The sequence below is a fragment of the Fusarium oxysporum genome, chromosome 4, assembly GCF_000149955.1.
Source record: "Fusarium oxysporum f. sp. lycopersici 4287 chromosome 4, whole genome shotgun sequence".
Taxonomy (NCBI): domain Eukaryota; kingdom Fungi; phylum Ascomycota; class Sordariomycetes; order Hypocreales; family Nectriaceae; genus Fusarium; species Fusarium oxysporum.
Genome location: NC_030989.1, coordinates 287,143 through 305,247, shown reverse-complemented (window position 1 = coordinate 305,247; position 18,105 = coordinate 287,143). Strand labels below are relative to the sequence as shown.

The 18,105-nt window shown below is 49.3% G+C and overlaps 6 protein-coding genes across 6 annotated transcripts; 3 read left to right on the top strand and 3 right to left on the bottom strand.

Moving 5' to 3' along the window:
• Positions 1–3,875: 3,875 nt before the first annotated feature.
• FOXG_07479 (uncharacterized protein) lies at positions 3,876–5,625 on the top strand. The gene has a single exon (XM_018386063.1). It carries the CDS (start codon positions 3,931–3,933, stop codon positions 5,527–5,529), a length of 1,599 nt encoding a protein of 532 aa, XP_018243164.1. The 5' UTR covers positions 3,876–3,930; the 3' UTR covers positions 5,530–5,625.
• A 162-nt stretch (positions 5,626–5,787) lies between these two features.
• Positions 5,788–7,305, top strand: FOXG_19491 (uncharacterized protein; the record flags this gene model as incomplete). The annotated part of the gene is made up of 3 exons (XM_018399712.1): positions 5,788–6,189; positions 6,234–6,502; positions 6,547–7,305. Coding segments are annotated over 3 exons (1,430 nt in total), but the record flags the coding sequence as incomplete, so codon positions are not given.
• A 295-nt stretch (positions 7,306–7,600) lies between these two features.
• Positions 7,601–9,460, top strand: FOXG_19490 (uncharacterized protein; the record flags this gene model as incomplete). The annotated part of the gene is made up of 7 exons (XM_018399711.1): positions 7,601–7,646; positions 7,699–7,754; positions 7,801–7,871; positions 7,924–8,215; positions 8,269–9,012; positions 9,062–9,166; positions 9,215–9,460. The coding sequence occupies 7 exons, from the start codon at positions 7,601–7,603 to the stop codon at positions 9,458–9,460; spliced, it is 1,560 nt and encodes a 519-aa protein (XP_018243162.1).
• A 480-nt stretch (positions 9,461–9,940) lies between these two features.
• FOXG_07476 (uncharacterized protein) lies at positions 9,941–12,370 on the bottom strand (the record flags this gene model as incomplete). The annotated part of the gene is made up of 2 exons (XM_018386062.1): positions 9,941–10,465; positions 10,532–12,370. 2 exons carry the CDS (start codon positions 12,368–12,370, stop codon positions 9,941–9,943), a joined length of 2,364 nt encoding a protein of 787 aa, XP_018243161.1.
• Positions 12,371–12,782: 412 nt separating this feature from the next.
• On the bottom strand, positions 12,783–14,246 carry FOXG_07475 (uncharacterized protein; the record flags this gene model as incomplete). Its single annotated transcript, XM_018386061.1, has 2 exons — positions 12,783–13,831; positions 13,886–14,246. 2 exons carry the CDS (start codon positions 14,244–14,246, stop codon positions 12,783–12,785), a joined length of 1,410 nt encoding a protein of 469 aa, XP_018243160.1.
• A 1,351-nt stretch (positions 14,247–15,597) lies between these two features.
• On the bottom strand, positions 15,598–17,703 carry FOXG_07474 (uncharacterized protein). Its single transcript, XM_018386060.1, has 4 exons — positions 17,276–17,703; positions 17,112–17,228; positions 16,455–17,064; positions 15,598–16,405 (listed from the first exon to the last, which is right to left on the bottom strand). The coding sequence occupies exons 1-4, from the start codon at positions 17,635–17,637 to the stop codon at positions 15,770–15,772; spliced, it is 1,725 nt and encodes a 574-aa protein (XP_018243159.1). The 5' UTR covers positions 17,638–17,703; the 3' UTR covers positions 15,598–15,769.
• Positions 17,704–18,105: the final 402 nt, after the last annotated feature.

Here is an 18,105-nt window from a genome sequence, read left to right as displayed (position 1 = left end):
AAATCCGGGGTCATATTTGAGATATTTGATAACTCTCAAGACTGGATTTGTTGTTTGAAATATTTATTCAAATATTTCAAATATTTCAAATCTGACTCTCTATGCTTCCATGCTAACATCTCCAATCTCCCATTGGACCTCCTCCCCCCCACCTATTGTCGCCCCTAGCTTCACCGCACCATGTCTGACCCAGTTCTTAAGGCATTGTAACTTCTCCAGCGTTTCCGTCGTCATCGAAAGCCTCTGCGTCGTCAGCGTTAGCTTGGCTAGGCTGAACGACCTCTCGCAATCAGTCGCCATCGCCGGTATCGCGAGTATATCGAGAGCCAATTGGCTGATCATCGGGAATTGTCCCTGGTGAGCCATCCACCACTCGATTGGATCCTCAGTCTCTTGCGGCTCTAGCCGCAGATACCGCTCAAGCTCGCTTCCCATCACCGTGGTCTTCGCTGTCCTGCTTTTAATCCATTGCTTGAACACGCTAACTTCAGTTGTCGTCCTTGGTACGCTTAAGGATGTCGATGTGTCCATGATCATCTTCTGCTGCTCATCCACCGGCCGGTTGCAGTGGTACCAACGGTCCAAGTAGTCAGACAGTCCAATTTTGGCATCCCTCACCCACACAAGCTGCTCTTCCGACGCCCAGTTCACCTCCAGATAGTTCATGCCGAGTGATGGGTGGAGGATGATGGATGCAGCGAACAACGGTGAGTCTCCAAGCTTGGTGTAGTACTCGTTTAGTTTCTGCCAGGCAGTCATGATGGACAGTCTTAAATAGTGTCGGTGATCCTTTCCCATGTCATCGATTCCTAATGATCCTGATGGCTTGCCTGATCCATCATCGCATTGTCTCGAGCCACGATCTGACAAGGGGCCTTGCCTGGACTTTCGCGGATGGATATCCGTCTCGCAATCCCTAAATCGAGCAGGAAGCTGCCGGTTACGGTCTGGTCGCCCTCGAGCCAGCTCGGCCTGCGAGTTGGTGTCCTGCCCCCCTGCCTCGTCTGGAACGGCATGATGGAACAGCTTCCGATCCTCTAGGTGTTCCAGCAAGTACTCCATACCCGTCATCACTTCCCAGAGCCGTCCGTTACCTCCTTCGCTGCCCCAGCCCTGCGTTCTCATAGTCTGTAGATAGAATGGCTCAAGAATAAGTTTGATTTCTGCCAACAGTCTCCAGTCATCTCCCTTCAGCATGTCGGCCTCCGGTAGCCATTTCTCCACTTCTGGGTGGACCAAGAACGCCCTGATGTCTCCCTGCTTGACGAGCGCTCGAGAGATCATGAGATAAGTGGAGTTCCATCTCGTATCGTTATTCATTACGACCTCTAGCTCTGCCGTCGACTCACTCGCCAAGAGGTATTCTTGTGCTTCGTCGTTCTCGCGTGAGATCCTTTTGAAGAGCTCACACCTCTGAGGGGAAGATCTGATGAATTTGACAACATTGTGGAGCTTTCCCACCGGCCCTTTCTTTCTCCAGTGTCGTAGGTCATCCTCGCGCCGGCCGAGAAGATCAAATACCTGCGATTCGGCCTCGAAAGACTCGAAATCTTCGCCGTAGAGAAAGGCGCGAGCAACCAGGTTCAGGATATGCCCATAGCAGCGCATACGTCTGGCCCGAACGTCCGCCAGACTCATCTCTGCGTCGAGATCTCCGTAAAAGTTCACGAGACAGCTGTCGTTTGAAGATGCGTTGTCCGAGATCACGGTTCCGACTCGGTCCTCTATCTTCCATTCTCGCACAACTTGCCCGAGCGTCACCGCAAGACTTTCTCCGCTATGACACCCTAGCTGGCGACGGAGTGCCAATAGGCGCGACTGGTGCTTGCCCTGGCGGTCAAGAAAATGAGCTGTGACTGCCATAACAGCATGCCGATTAGGCGATGTCCACAGGTCGAACCCCAGATGGATTTTAGTAAGGGCATCTGAGAGCTCCTGCTTGATCTCATCTTTCTTAGACTTGTACGTGTCATCCAGCAAACGGCCCATCGATTGCCGGCTCCATGGTATCTGGTCAGCTAGGTGAGGGTCAAGCTGCCAAGCGAGCTGCTGAAAGAATGTATCGCTGAAGAAGGAAAAAGGAACATTGGTGTTGATCAGAAGTCCCAGGCTCAGTTCTCGGATCATCTTGACTCTAGCACGCGGCACGGCGCTGTACTGCAAGCGTCGTCGCTTAGGCCGTTCAGATTCATCGGTTGACAGATCTGGATCAGCTGCTTGACTGCTCTCGAAAATCCTGTGAGACCTGGCGTTGGTCAATAGTGCTCAAGCTCGCGACGTCACATTCACATTCACATACTTGCGGAGATGGTCCGCTGCCGAACTCGTAGCAGCAGCGGCGAAGAACTCAGGCTGACCCTTCGCGTCACACAAACGACAGGCCCAGTAAGGACTCAAAGGACTGTCGTTAGTGTCGATCTCAACAAGAAAAAATCCATGGCGCTTGATCCAGCTCTTCCGGCCCTTCGAGCCCTTCCGGGACAAGGACTCTTCCAAAACATATCGTTTGTTCCTCCACACTGCTCGCGGAAGATCTGCAACAGTAGGGTGGTCTGGCAATGCCGACTGCGTCGTCAGCTCGAATTGACTCGCCAAATTCCTCGGTGGTCGAAGAAAAGAAAAGGCAGAGGGTGGAGGCGAAGGAAGCATGATGTCGTCGGATTCCATCGGGTTAGGCGTCGACTCGTGGGAGGAATGGTACGCGTTGAAAGGTAAACAAACTAGCACCGACGCGACTTGATGTCGCGAGGACGGGACGTAAAAGTTAAGGAGCTACTTTCTCCCCCACCAGCCTGACCGTGGTACTGGGGTAGCTCACTAATGGAAGGCTTGATGGATGACTTTGATTGGCTGGGGTCGCTCACCAGCCAGGTTCCGGGTAAGCTGTGAAAGCGCGGTCAACGGTCTGGCAGCATGGACGCTGGATGGCATATTGTGTATCAAATATATCAAATGTTATTTCAAATCGAGGATTTTGTATTTGTTTGATTGAAATAAAATTTTGGCATATTTGATTGATTTGTTTGGCAATTTGTTTGATTGGATTTGATCTGGGGGCTGCGCTGATCTTGAGCGCCACATCTCTATTTTCAGTCATATCTTGCGCTACCCAAACAGTCGAGAAAGCGCCATGACCAAGTTTATGGATAATGCGATACCGCTCGACGATAATGTTACTGATAAAAATTGGGTAGCAAAATCCTTTAGGGTAGAGGTTGATACCTTCGCAGGCGAATTCCACATCGGGCTCTTCATCGGAGTCGACAAAATCGCCCCAGTCTTCAGCATCTTCGCTTTCGAAAATTGACTCCTCTATCAATGGCGCTGACTGTGTTGAGCCACCGGGTAGAGAGTCTGTAGTCGGAACCCAATTCATGGCTGCATCTGGTGCCTTGTTCCGCATCCACATAAAATCTGAGAGGAGTGGAGGTGCAGAAATCCGAGCGTCGGAGCCGAAGCGGCGATGTAACCTTCGGTCAACTGCGACTTTGACAATATTCAATCAAGCGGTATTAACGATCTCACCAAAGCCAGTCAGTTCCCCCGTAGCGTATCCCGCGGACCCCATACGGCGTTTCCCTCTAGATTGAGTTTGATCTAAATTCTCATCCCCCAACACATCAGCCTCTAGATCCCCAGGTTAGGCGAACTCGACTGCGGGATCCCCTAGCTCCCACCACTCTAAACCCCTTCCAGCAGGTCGACACGCCCAGAAGCTCAACCCCTTCACAGGCTTAGCGCTTTCAGCAGGTCAACCCATTCAGAAGGTCGATGCGCTGAACCCTCCATCTCAGAATTGCTGCCACTTTCATCGTAGTCTTGACCCCCCTCATATTGATAAGACCCTGTAATTCCATTCCGTTACCTTTACTTTTTATATTCCGTCCGTCCCTTCTCATATTACCTTTCTTGTCATACGCGGGCGTAAGCATGTCTTCAACGATTCTCACCAATGGCCGTTTCGTCGGCGATGATGACTCGCATCGAGAGTGCATGATCGTCGAAGGATCTCAAATCGCCTACATCGGGTCCGAAAACGACAGAGCAGTCCAAGACGCAAAATCTCAAGGCGCAGAAATTCTGGATCTTGACAATCGCGTTGTTCTTCCTGGTTTTATCGATAGTCATGTTCATCTTTTATTCTTCGGTCTATCACAGCAAAAACTCGATCTTGGGGGTTGTAAGTCCCTACAAAAGATTCGGCAGCGGATAACAGACTTTGCTGCTGCCAATCCTGACCTACCCAAGATTTTGTGCAGGGGATGGCTTCAATCTGCGACGGATGGAGTTGCTCTCGCGAGTATGATTGATGATATTGACCCACGACCTATTTTTATCGATTCGAATGACCTTCACTCCGCGTGGTGCAACACTGCTGCTTTGAAAGAACTTCCAATTGATGAGATCAAGGCAAAGTGCCCGGAGCATCTTACATGCGATGAGGATGGCAACCCGACTGGACTTTTGGCAGAATGGGCCGTCACAGCATTTATCTGGCCCTTTTTGATTCAATCACTGTCCATGGACGATAAACTTGAAGCCCTGGAACGAGCCGTTCAAGCTTACTCTGCTGAAGGCTACACTGGCGTTATCGACATGGCGATGGATGCAGTAGCTTGGGAGGCGTTACAGACGTTGCGAGAGAGGAAGGGGATTAATCTTCACATCGCAGCTCATTGGTTCGTTCCATACGAAGCGGATGAGAAGGTACTCGATGAGAAGATCCAAGAAGCTATCGACATGCACAGTAGATTCCATCCTTCAAAATCGCCAGAGTTCTGTATCGTGGGCGTTAAGCTTATGTGCGATGGTGTCGTTGATGGCTGCACAGCTGCATTGTCTTATCCCTACGGCGAATCAACTGATCTGATTCAACCTCTATGGCCCGGCGAAGCAATGAACCGCGTTCTTTCACAAATCACGAAAGCTGGAATGCAATGCGCCATCCATGCTATAGGCGACGTAGCAGTCTCCCAAGCCATCTCCGCCATCGCAAGCACCAACAATCCCACCGCGCGTCACCGCATCGAACATCTCGAGATGGCCACCCCCGAAGACGCCCGACGTCTCGGCAGCCTAGGAATCACAGCCTCCGTACAACCAGTCCATAGCGATCCCGCCATTCTCGAAGGCTACGAAAAGCTGGTGAAACCCTCAGCGTGGAAACACTGCTTCCCCTACAAAGAATGTCTCGACGGACACGCGAATGTCGCTATTGGTACAGATGCCCCTACGGCGCGACATTTACCGTTCCCGAACTTGTATAATGCTACGACGAGAAAGTCGGCGCTGGAGCCTGAGAGGGGGACGGTTACTAACGGGGATAGTGCGTTGACGCTGGAGCAGGCTGTGAGGGGGGCGACGTATGGGGCTGCGTATTCGAGATTTGCGGAGGGCTGGACGGGGAGGTTGGAGAAGGGGTTGAGGGCGGATTTTATGGTGTTACCAGGGGTTGTGAAAGTCGATGGGTTATTGGAGATGAAGGTTGATGAGACGTGGTTTGGGGGTGAGAGGGTTTATAAGAAGTAGTTCTCGATTATGCGTTAACACTGTAGTTGCGTAGAACTGGTGTATATTATTGTTTAGCTATTCTACATACAAAAAGAGAGAGATCAGATCATGTTGTTAAAATGGCTGTCATATCTTGACTCTAGAATAGTAATCGAGTAGACATGACGATGTATTCTCGGCCCGACCAACAAGCTAATTTCTGCTACCCCAGACCGCCCCATCCCGTTATCACCCTAACATCATACTGCCCATATCTTATCTCCAACTCACCCATAACAATGTCACGCTCAAGAACTGGCTGTTCAACATGCAAAAGACGCCATCGAAAATGTGACGAGACAAAACCAACATGTCTCGAATGTCAAAAAAATAACCTCACCTGCGAAGGTTATGCTCTTAAGTTACAGTGGGATGTAGGGGTTGCGTCGAGGGGAAAGCTTACTGGTGCTTCACTTCCTGTTCTGGGCGCTGGTAATGAGAGGAAAAGGGAGAGGGGGCTGGAGATTGATGGTGCGGAAGGGTCTTTTGGGCAGTTCCAGGCTTTGCCACTTGGACAAGTGGAGGCGAGTGGCCTGGGATCGGAGGTTTTGATGGGCATGGAGTATCCAGTAATCGAGACTGAAGAACCGCAGTGGCTCCAAAGAAGAAGTGACCAAGAAAAACAACTCTTCAAAGAATGTAAGCCGCCCACCAACGCCTATACCGCCCCACTGACAATCAAGTTATACAAAAAACCGTCTTTCTGTTCTACTCTACCTCTACAGAAGACCCATTCCCTCTTGAACTCCAACGCCTCGCCCTCCAAAACGAACCACTGTATCTCGGGCTAATCGCCACCCACGTATACAACACCAATCCTCGAAACCCACCACCTTTATTTCATGATCTCTGTAATCAAAGTCTCCGTCTTTTTCGCGAGCAGCTAGGTCGGTTTGATGGGACGTTGGATGGGGGTCTGATCAACGCTGGTGTCTTCCTCTGCACACTCCACGTAAGTCCCCCCATCCTTTCAGATCTCGAGTACTGATTCGGTAGTTGTTCCAAGGGATCCCCTGGACGGCGCATTTGAATCACATGATGTGGGTATACCACCTGTTCCCGCAGTCCAAAAACGCTCATCGAATTGGGGATCTGGAATATCGCTTTTCGCTTGAGGCCATGGCGATAATGGATATTCCCACTTTTGTTCGCGGGCGCGACACACCGACGCTTGGAATCTGGGGTTTTCTCCGCTCGGCTCAGAAAGCGTCTTCAACGGGGCTAGTTGGCGGTGTCGAAAGTGTCTCGGGCTTACCGCGAAGTCTACTCGATATCTTCGGTCGAATGGCACATGAAGATGTGGAGGAGGCCCTTGCGGATTGGGAGGGCCATGAGGGGTCTATTCCGCATGTTCATCTCTGGGAAGCCTTTCGGCTATCAGGCATACTATTGAGTCGACGACATAAGCGCACACATTCTGACTCACCATCCAACGAGATCCTCGTATGTCGTCTAGTAGCAACCCTCGACGCACTATACGAAACTCGACAGCGTGAAGAATACGCCCACATCCTCGCTACGAACAGCATGCTGTATCCCTACACCGCAGCCCGTCTCGAAGTAACTATTCTGCAAACACGACCAACCTGGGTACAAACACTACGCCGATGCGGCAGTATCTGTGACGCATACCGCGACACACCTAATGCACTAATTCTAGAGGAAATACTAGATAAGGCGTTGGAAAGGGGCGATAATGATGTTGATCTTGATAAAGAGACGAAATTGAGAGGCGTTGAGTTGAGTTTGTTTTAGCTAGGCTGTTTTAGGATGGTCGACACGCAGCCAATGAGGTGTTACAAGTGTTATCTGTATGAGTGGGTGGACCTACTGCTTGGATGCTAGGCCCATCGGTATACCCCGCAAAATACCGATGGGTTGGTGAAAGATTTCTCCAGGATTGGGGTGAAGCCGGTTTCGGGTGATAAGGGGGATTGTTATAAATCTGGGGTATCCTCGAGGACTTGGCTGAGAGGACAACAGGTTCTTGACCTGACGAGCATCTCACTATTCCTTCGCCTTTGTTATTTTCTTCGAATTATTGACAAAGATGGATAGCGAGTTGAGCTTCCCCCCTGGGACTTCTCGTCTCCTGAGTCAGTTGCATCGCCATCAACCACAATACGTAGGTACTGACTTATTGTACAGGTCGCTCTGAGATTATTCTAGTTCCAACACCCTCACAGGATCCCAACGATCCTCTGGTCAGTTACGCTCTTCCCCCTTAGCGTCTCATCTAACCATCCCCAGAACTGGAGCAAACGGCGAAAAGCATGGAACTTCACCCTCGTTCTCGCCGTAACAGTGGCATTCTTCTCAGCGTACGTCCTCATCCCTCCCTACCCCATCCTCATCCAACATTAACAACTTCAGCATCGTCATGCAAATGGTCCTATGGCAACAAATGATCATCGACATGCACGTAACCTACGACCAACTGAACTACGGCGTCGCCTTCAACTCAGCCGGTCTCGCCCTCGGAAGTTTCCTCTTCATCCCACTCGCTCGAAAATATGGTTCCCGTCCATGCTATATCCTCTCCACTGGTCTTATGGCTGCTGTCTCGTGGTGGAGTGGCAGGATGGAGACGGTGGGGGAGATGTATGTCACGAATTTCCTCTCGGGTCTTGCTGCGAGTATCAATGAGACCATTTCGGAGATCACGGCAAGTGGACAGGATGCAATGATGGGTGGTAGACGGGTACTGACAGGATTCAGATTGCAGATTTGTTCTTTGTTCATCAGCGAGGTACAGCAAATGGGTTTTATATCATGGCTGTCATGGTCGGTCAATTCGTCTGTCCCTGCATCGTGGGTGTCCAAGCAGCAGCTCAAGACTGGCGATGGACATACTACACCACCGGCATCGTCCTAACCGTCCTCTTCCTCCTCTTCATCTTCTTCTTTGAAGAGACAAAGTTCATCCCCGTCACAATTGGAGAAACACGTAATACCTCAAGTCAAGGCACACCTTCACTCAAGAACCCGAAGGATGACCCAACACAAGCCGACATCCAAGACTCGGACCTCAACTCAGAGACTCACCCACCCCGACTTACATACAAACAACGAATGCGCTTCATAACACGCACAGACGAACCCCTTTGGCGTAATTACCTCGTCCCCCTCAAGATGTTCCTCTTTCCCCACGTCCTCTTCTCAGCCCTTCAGGTAGCTAGCTGCGTCGCTTTTCTCATCCTTCTCACATCATCTATATCCATGATCTTTTCCGCACCGCCATATAACTTTAACACAGCGGGCGTGGGCCTCATGTCGCTCGGTCCGTTTGTGGGAAACTTCCTGGGAAGTGTTTACGGTGGTGTGCTTGGTGATTGGGTTGTTGTCAAGTTGGCCAAGAGAAACAAGGGGATTTTTGAGCCGGAGATGAGGTTGTTTATTCTTTTGTTGCCGGCGCTTCTTATGGGTGGGGGACTCGTTTTCTTCGGGGTATCAGCTGATAATGTGAGTCTAAAGCTTACTGCTTTAGTGTTTAGCTGGCTAATCTTGTCAGGGCTGGCACTGGATCTATCCCAGTATTGGCGGTGCCATGTTTGGCTTTGGCATGGCATCCATGATTGATATATCATGCACCATTGTCATCGACATCTACCAAACCGTACGTCGACCGAACCAAACCTTCAAGACACCCACTGACAAGTACTAGCTCACAGCAGAGGCCTTCATCTCTGTTACGTTCATCCGCAACATCCCATCCATTGGAGTTCCCTTTGGTGTTGTTGGCTGGATATCATCCATCGGCATCTCAAAACTCTTTATCATCAGCGGATGCGTTGCTACTCTTGTTTGTCTGTTGTTCATCCCTTGCGCTATCTGGGGTCGACGTGTTCGCGAAAACACATGGCAGATGTATCAGTCTGTACGGGAGTTGAAGGGAGCAGCTCGACACTAAGACTAGTTTTCACGGCGGAATTACAGCTAGATACTTCAAAGATTGATCTCCTTTCTCTATCCTACTTTTAGATGACTTGACTAAACATGTATGACAGCTGTACGCTACCGTCATTTTGACCCTACTCAAGATCTGGCAGCTCAGACGCATCACGAAAGTGTATACGTGCATCAAGAAATTCCGTTGGAAAGCTTTTTATTGGAACGCAAGTAGTTGGAACCGCATTGGACAATGGAAGTGTTGATATCACCACAGATAGTTGACTTGCCTAACTTGTAAGGAGCCGCGATATGAAATACTTATCCCCGAGAGGAGTCGAGAAATGAAGTATCGGATTGGCTACTGTACAGGTGGATAGTGAACACCTTTTCGGGTGCAGGTGGTATCATGAAGTCTGGCAGTTGAAAGCGGCTATCCTAGGTATATTGACAGGGTTCTTTAGATAGCTGGATCGCCTTCTTAGTCTATGTGAGATAGATTTCAGCCGCCCCATCGACTATCTTCACCCATGACGTCCTTCACGGCCTTCCTCATCGCAGGAGGTGGCCAGAAGTCCTTCATTCCATCTTGATCTGGCCATTTAATGTGATCTGCTTGAAATGCAGGGTGTTGCTCCTCATTGATAGGGACTGCCTCGCCGAATACTTCAGAGGCTGCCCTTGGACTATCTGTAATGGATGATCCCTTTTCAGATTTGCTCTGTGTTATGGCCGACATCTTCTCAGAATCTTCGGACGATAAGCCGTGGTACCCTCTGTGGCCGACGACCGTGCTGCGTTTGTAGAGGCTCTTGAGATCCTGTAGCCCTTTCTCTAGGATTCCCTGTTTCAGCTCTAGGCGTTTTCTCTGGATGGATGATTCGTCAGTTTCGCCTGCAAGGAGGTATAACTCTTCATCACTCATCTCCGCGACGCTGCTTGATGTGAAAAGCGAAGGAAGCTTGCTGATGAGACAATCTTCTATCGCTAGGACGCTCACATCATCGATGAATCTGTTGACTGCAACCTACGAGTAAATCAAACCTGTCAGTGCGATTGAATCAGTCAATCTTAGCTCGGGGATATATCTTACCTTGTAAAATGCTTTCATGTAATCTACTGCCAATGCGCTTCCGAACCGCTCCATGTTTGGCTCGAATCCCTCTCCAGCTAGCGCTAAGAGTTCAACCGGATTTATACTGATTTTTTTGTCGGAGCCGTCGAAACGGTTCGTTCCAAACATCTTAGTAATCAGTGACTTAACCGTGCGTTTGTGTCGGTCTTCCTGAGTCTGCTGGACGTGCTGGACAAGCTCCGGGTTATTCGTAATAGGATTCTGCGTAGCTGATACAAGCAGTGCGTCAATCCGACGGCTCATTTTGGTTCTTAGACCCTCCACTTCTTTGCGAATGAGTTTCAAGACCCCTTCGGAGACTTCCGTTGCGGCACTTTGCTCGACTACCTTTTCAGTCGTAAGGTGCACTGCATCGAGCATGTCATCAGCAAGGCTCTTGGCAATCCTTTTCCAAGGCGTGCATTGCTCGATGAAAAGATCATTGACTATGAGAGGATTGAAGAGACCTGGGAGCTCGCGGCCTCTGTTGTATTTGAGACGTCGAGCAACTTTGTTGATAAATTCAGACCGAGAGATGCTTGGCGCGAGGACGCGGGAGCTGGGATGGTCTTCATCTTCACTCGCTGAATCAACGATGTGTTGACTCTGGCCGTCAACTCGCATTTCCTCTGCGAATTCGTCAAGTCTCAACCGTACCACAGCTCTCAGTCTATTGCCAAAACTAGCACGTTCGTTCCGGTTGCCGAAGAAGCGATCAGTGTAAGTGCCATCGACTGCCTGCCTCATCAAGAGTGTGTAATTCTCACTCACACGCAAGAGGTAGCTTCGTTGCTGCTGTGAGGTGCCTCGTACCGGACCTAGACGGTCGAGCTTCTCAACGCAGTTGAGGATACCATCTTCAACATCCTGTATAAGACTCGGAAGCTGAACAAGAATTTGATCTCTCAAGACGTTGCTCAATCTGACCGTTAAGGACTCTACTCCGCGATGTGAAGACTCAATGGAACTCCATACTCCTTGGGAAAGGAACTCTTTCTCTTTATCGTTCCTCTGTGCCAATGTGAAATCACGCTCGTCGTAACTGCGGTTTTTCAAAACATGCCAACCAAGGTGGAGCTCTTCTGCGATATTTTGGGCTAGGCGGACAAAGTAGTGTTCAGATGGAGAGCCAACATCCAACGTGTCAGGCTTTGTGATAAGGCCCATGGTCCTCAAGCCTTCTGGATCGGCTTTCTTGGCCATCAGAGTAACTTCTTGCAGGACATACTCGTACTTGGCTGACACGACAGTGAGTATGATACTCCGTGGTCGCGCCATATACCTCTCCACCATATCGTGGACAATGCTGATATCGGCGTCAGATTGACTCTTGTTCTTTCCTCTGAAGAGTCCAGGAAGGTCCACCATTGTTAGGTGTGGCTGTTCTGGCCCAGTGAGCTCGACACGGAGTGTATCTTCGTAGAACTCCCCTGTGCCGGTTGGGATAGCCATCATAGCCTCTGCCTCCTTAGTCACGGCGCCCAGAAACTCTTCATCAATGCTGGCCGTTGGTATCCAATTCTCAAGGCGTTCTTTGTCTTCACCAAACCGGCTCTCGCCAGGGGTGATGGATACTTTGATACTAATATTGCGGTCCCGACGAAGAACCAACTCCGTGGCGAAACGCGTACAGAGGCCGTCCTTGATGGGGAACTGCTTACCGGAGACGGCCTCGAGGACAGAGCTCTTCCCCGCAGACTGATCTCCGCAGACAATAATTTCGGGTAGGGCAACATAATGACTGACTCCCTGCAAACGGAGCTTGTCGATGATATCCAGGAGATCGCGGTGATCTCCCACGGCAATGTTTGTCTCCATTACTTTTGTAGATAATGAGTGAAAGTTGAGAGATTTCTGCCAGGATCGGCAGCAGTAATGGTGGTTTTATATTTTGCACCTACAATTGGAACTCGCTGAGCTCCGATCTCCAATACTGAATCCGGTATACATCGCGATGATGAGGTGGACGGTCGGCCTCCTGCGTGATTAGGCATCAAGACATTTTCATTCCCCTGGTCCATTATGTACACTAATTGTAGGTCTCGCAAAATAATTGGTCTTGAACAAACTGTTGGCCCGTCGAGCTGGTGTCCGCCATCCAATTCGCCGAATAACGGTCCAGCTCACCTTGGTGGTGTGGGATAGTGCACCATGCATGTATGTGGACAGTTTTGGATGATTGCTGATGCACCTTATTGGACATCCCGCGCCCAGACCGCACCTCGGCGTTTCAATCCGAATCCTCTGAGAAACGATCATCTCCAACTGTGGGCTCTGCTCGAGTCTCTCGTAGTGACCTCAGTTCCGTAGGCACAGTCGCTGTCAGGGTCAAAGAAGGCCCAGCAGTCGAATCATAGTTTGGTGGTCGGAGAGGAGCAGTTAGTGCTGCCTTCAGCTCCTGCCTCGTCAATTTCTCGATATCGCCACTTAGCTTTATGAAGGGTAGTTTCGTTGACTTTCCTGGGACTTTATAGTACGGAGGTGGCATCCACGATGGATAAATCTTTTGGTGACAAGCGGAAGCTTGCAGTCTGAGTGGATGATGACGTAGATATTTGTCGCAAAGAAAGCAAGCTTTTTTGCTCGTTCCAATGAGCCTCAGGTGGGGAGCTAACCCAGGGTTGCCTTCGTAAAAAACAACGATTTGCATCTCGGCATGAAGCGTCAGCTCCAGGTGACAGGCTTTACGCAGCCTCGCTTCAACATCCTGGGTACCCAAATGTTTTTCAAGCTTCTCCATTGTCATGTTTGTATCTTTTCCCACAAGCGCGCGAACGACTGCAAGCAGTGGAGCTTCGTCGTTAGGGAATTTGAATCGACGTGGATTAGGAGCATTGATCGGTCGGATGACGATCTTGACAAAGATGCCGGGCTCCTTCACAGCAAACTTGACCATGGACTTGATCGCAGAATGATAGCGAGCTACTTTGTGTAGATTATCCAACCAGGCCTGACTTTGTGATTCAACAAGTTTTAGTAAAGTTCGTAGTTGCTCAGCGTAGTGCCATCGAGCTTCCGACGCCCAATGGATGAGCTTGACGGTAGTCGCACCAGTCCAATTCTGGATAAGGGAGGGAGAGGCTGTGAAAGGGCAGTTCTCAAGCCAGATCCTGAATTTTTCTGACTGGAGTTGACTGTCATGAACTTCAGACTGTGCTTTTTGTAGAAACCGGAGAATGCCTCGCTTCTTAATCCTCTCTGCAATTGACAAAATTCGGCCTTTGTCAAGCTCAGCAACCAGTTGTAGAATCTCGGTCTCGGCTTGCGTTGATGGCTTTTCTGTATCGCTCGCCATGTTAGTCAAGGTCATTCAATTTTCACAAGATCGCATACCCTTTCTAGAAGCCTCTTGCAGTACTTGCAACACTCTTTTTAGTCCAGCTAGATGCTCCGGTGCCAAGCCATGGTTGCGCGCCAAACGGAGGACATTTCCAACTTGGTCATAGGTTTCCAGGCACACAGCCGTAGCTGTTTCCGCTCCTGAGCTAGACGTTGAGCAAATAAGAGCAAATGAGTCTAGAAACCTTTGCTGGAGCTGCCATGCACCCAAAAAGCTGCCGTCTGGGTTCTCGTCGAGTGTACTCCGAGTCGGTTTGCCTCGGACAGGGTCGATCAGACGTAACAATGCAGAGTGTAGTACAAAGCGATCGAAGGTGTCCCCACTAATATGAATCAGTTCACCTTTGTTATTCATTGTAACAAATTTTGCGAGTCTTTTTTATTGTGAGTGTAAAGCTCTGCGACTAAGATGGGTTGCTCTATTATCAACAGGCGGGGAAGAGTTTTTGACTCTGCATGTTAATTTCTTTCACCTCATATGTAAGCACATGCGTGCATTTCTCTGGTGGTTGACCTCCTATCTAATTGGTCCACGTTGCCATGCTGATGTCGTGGGGGCTGACTTCCAGCTTCTGCTGTGAGGTTGGGCCTCTTTACTAAACCAGCACCTGATAATTGTAGTCCTAATATATGCTCACCTATGTAGGTCCGGATTCTGCCTTGTTGGTGTTTTTTGTTAATTTTACTCCGCATTGCAAGGCTTAATAGGCAACCTGTTGTGATAAATCCGTAACAAATTGGCTCCCAACTATAGATAATTAGTTTGGACAGGGTTTTTTTTTCATTGGTAGATAGTTTTAGGCGTGTTGAGAATTAAGGCGAAGTATTATATCTCTTAAGAGTAAATTTAATATAGTATAACGAGGTCTTTTTACTGGTTGGTGACCTTTGTTCTGTCTAATACTGAATACATATATACATATACGGGCGGTGGCTTATGGTATAAGCCGAAGCTTACCGGAAAGTTTTAAGTTTAACCGCAAGACTTATAAGGCGGCTTATTATAGTCTTGCAGTGATGGGCGTGAATTTACTTAAAGAAAACTCCAAGTTATACTCGATGCAGCCGCTGTGGTTGTAAGGAAGTTAGCAGAGTTCTGATTATATATAATATGGACTTTTAATACTATGAGTTTTAGACCTCTAAAATTTAGATACCAGCTACCTTGAACCAAGATTATACTAATGTAAGATTATATATTAGTGAGATTCTAGACTTATATAAGATAGTATTTTAGCAAAATGTAATACTGGTGGAAAGATTTCCTGGAGAGAACGTCCAGTATAACAGCATAGGATACCATAGCATCATCGATAGCCCATTGCGATTCAACTTCGTAGGTCTTCTCATCGTCCTAAGCTTTTTCAGGCCGGACATAACTTGGTACGCCGAGAACATTTCGCAATCGTTGTAGACGTTGTCACCGCTGAAATGATTTGTCAGGCATTGAATCCAACCGTATAATGGCACGCCGGTAGGAATCGGGGATGAAAAACACTTCTGACACTTAGTAGAACTGTGCATTGTACTGCTGGTAGGTGCCCTGCAGCGGCGTCGGAAGCATTTTAATGATTGATTTGACCCTTGGACTGCAGGTTTGAGGCTCAGTCAAGGACCCTAACGAGTGACGGACTGGTCATGTCGAATTGAGGTGTAAAAGTGCGCGAAGAGAATAGTTGCACGAATTTGAGTTTGTCATGTGTTATGGGAATTCCCTGACTTTTGTAACTAGCGTTCAAACTCTACCGCGCGACAACTACACTTGAAGCCTAGTTTCTCCTACGGATAGGCTTCGATTCATTTGCATAATGAAAGGTTTTGCTCAATAAATAATTTGGTTCTTTGCTACTAAGTTAAGAATTATCCGCAGATAAACGCTTAAGCGTAGGTAAATCCATGGCCCCAAGGAAGACCTAGAGGGTTCACGACGCTAAAGTCGCGCTCATGAGGGTTACCCTGAAAGTTACCCTTCTGCGTAGTAAAGTTCTCAATCGTTCCCAGATTCTTGATCCTTCCCAGCAACTTCTCAACAACGCGGTAACCCGCACCAGCAGTATATCCTGGAAGTTCATGGCCCGCAAGCTGAACCTCATACCACGTCAAACCACGCTCCTCACCCCACTGTCCAACAATACCCTCCTCACTGAGGCGTCCGCCATTGTAGTCGATGTGGAAGGGGACGTAGAACTCCTTGTCTTGGGGATACTTCTGGAAACCCTTCTTGCCGTTCCAGGTAGCGTTCTGGATGGCGAAGAGGGTTCCGTTAGGGGGAAGGAGGAAGTCGAGACGACCAACTCCGATGATGGTGTTGTTAGTGTGCTCGATGACGCGCTTCAGAACGTCGTTTTGAGCGGGGGCGAGGGAAGTGTCGCTGCGGTTGGAGTTGGGGTCGCCGAAGCCAAAGACCTTGTTGGGAGTGCATTGATACCAGGTCTGGTCGATGGGTGCGTTGAGAGCCTTCTTGACGTCTGTGCGGTTGAAGTAGACCTTGGCGCCAGGAGGAGAATAATCACCCTGAATCAATCAGCAAGGTTATCTGCGGAGATGGAGGAAAGAAGCTTACCTGATTGACAATGCCGAGCTGGCTGTAGACATGGGGGCAGGTATCAGTGATGTGATAAATGTTGAAGCAAGGGTTCGAATCAAGAGCAGCGGAGTAAGCCCAGTCAAAGATATCGCAAGTATAGTTGCTCTTGGGATTCGTATCGGCATACGGATCAGGAAGAACAGGGAATTTCTCCTCGGGAGGAGGGAAAGTTCCATACTTCTTGAGATACTTCTCATACCCGCAGTGCTGATGCGTCCATCGCAGAGCATTCGTGTATGTCTGGTTAAGATAGAACAAGTTCGACCAGTACTCGATATAGGGGAAGATGACAGCCTGCTGCTGAAGAGTGCCATCACCGATAATGGGATCATTGATGGCTACGCCGCCGAGCTTGTAGTAATCGTCATCGTTGGCCGTGATGAAAGCATCGGCAATATAAGGGACGTAGTAGCCTGCATAGGACTCTCCAGTGATGTAGGTGGTGGCGCCCTTGAGCTCAAAGGTGTCGATGAAGTTCTTCCAGAAGCCGATGAATTGCTTGCCGAGCTCTACTTCGTTGGTGATGTTGGGCTTGCCTTGGCTGTAGCCTACACCTACGGGCTGTTCGATCCAGATAACGTTGGTGCTAGTACTGTTAGTTGAGCCATGATTAAAGTTAATCGTGGAACTTACAGGTTGGTCCAGCTGTAGGTGTTGGGCACGGGAGCGAGAGTTCCTTCTTGCCAGAGGAAAGGACCATTCTCAGTGAGGAGACCACTGAGCGAACTGCAGCCAGGGCCACCATTCAACCTAAAAGATCAGCACGCATCCTTCACTTCAATCGGAACTGTGCTCACCAAATGACAACCTCTTCCTTCTTAGCCTTGGGGTTGGTGCTAGGAAAGAACCAAAAGTACAACTTGCGCTCCTCATCAGGATCCTGAGAAATCGGGAGCAGTCCAGCATAAGACTCTCCAACGTCAAATTTGACCTCAGGAATAGCAGATCCGTTGACAACAAACTTTTCAGAATGCTTGTTCAGGAACTTGCTCTTGGATCGCTTCTCAAAGGCGGGCTGCTCTGGGGCCGGTGCAGCAGCGCGCCTCTCATCGTATCGGCGTGGATGCACACGATTGAAGGCGTTGATGGCACCTTTGTTGAAGGCAGCCTGGGACAGTGTCCCAAAGGCCAGAAGAGTGCTGATCAGACTGAACCGCATTTTTGAGAGACAGTTTGGTCGTGCAGAGACGATCAATTGGTCATGGCGGGGAGGTTCTTATAGCTCTATAAGGGTCTGACAGACATAGCATTGATCACCAAATTGATTCTGCGTCATGGGTAATCTGATGTCACAGCACGGAAACACGGCACTTGCACCATGTCAAGGATTATTGTTGCATAGCCCATAATGTATGTACAGATTGACCGGTAAGAACGGCATCGTACATAACGAAGCATCCATGTTGTATCGGGAACTGCCTCACTCGGTACAAGTGTGGAGAGCAAAAGTTCCGCCCCCCCTCACGTCTTCTAGTACACAGACCTTCCTAACCTGGCGAGCTGCTGTGCTTTCTCCAAAAGCGCAGGGATCTTTTGGGCTTTTTTGGAGGCGCCGATCTTGATTTCGTTCAGGCTTAACGGCAGTTCTACCCCTCATTTTCCTTATCCACTGTAGCTTGTTACTCGA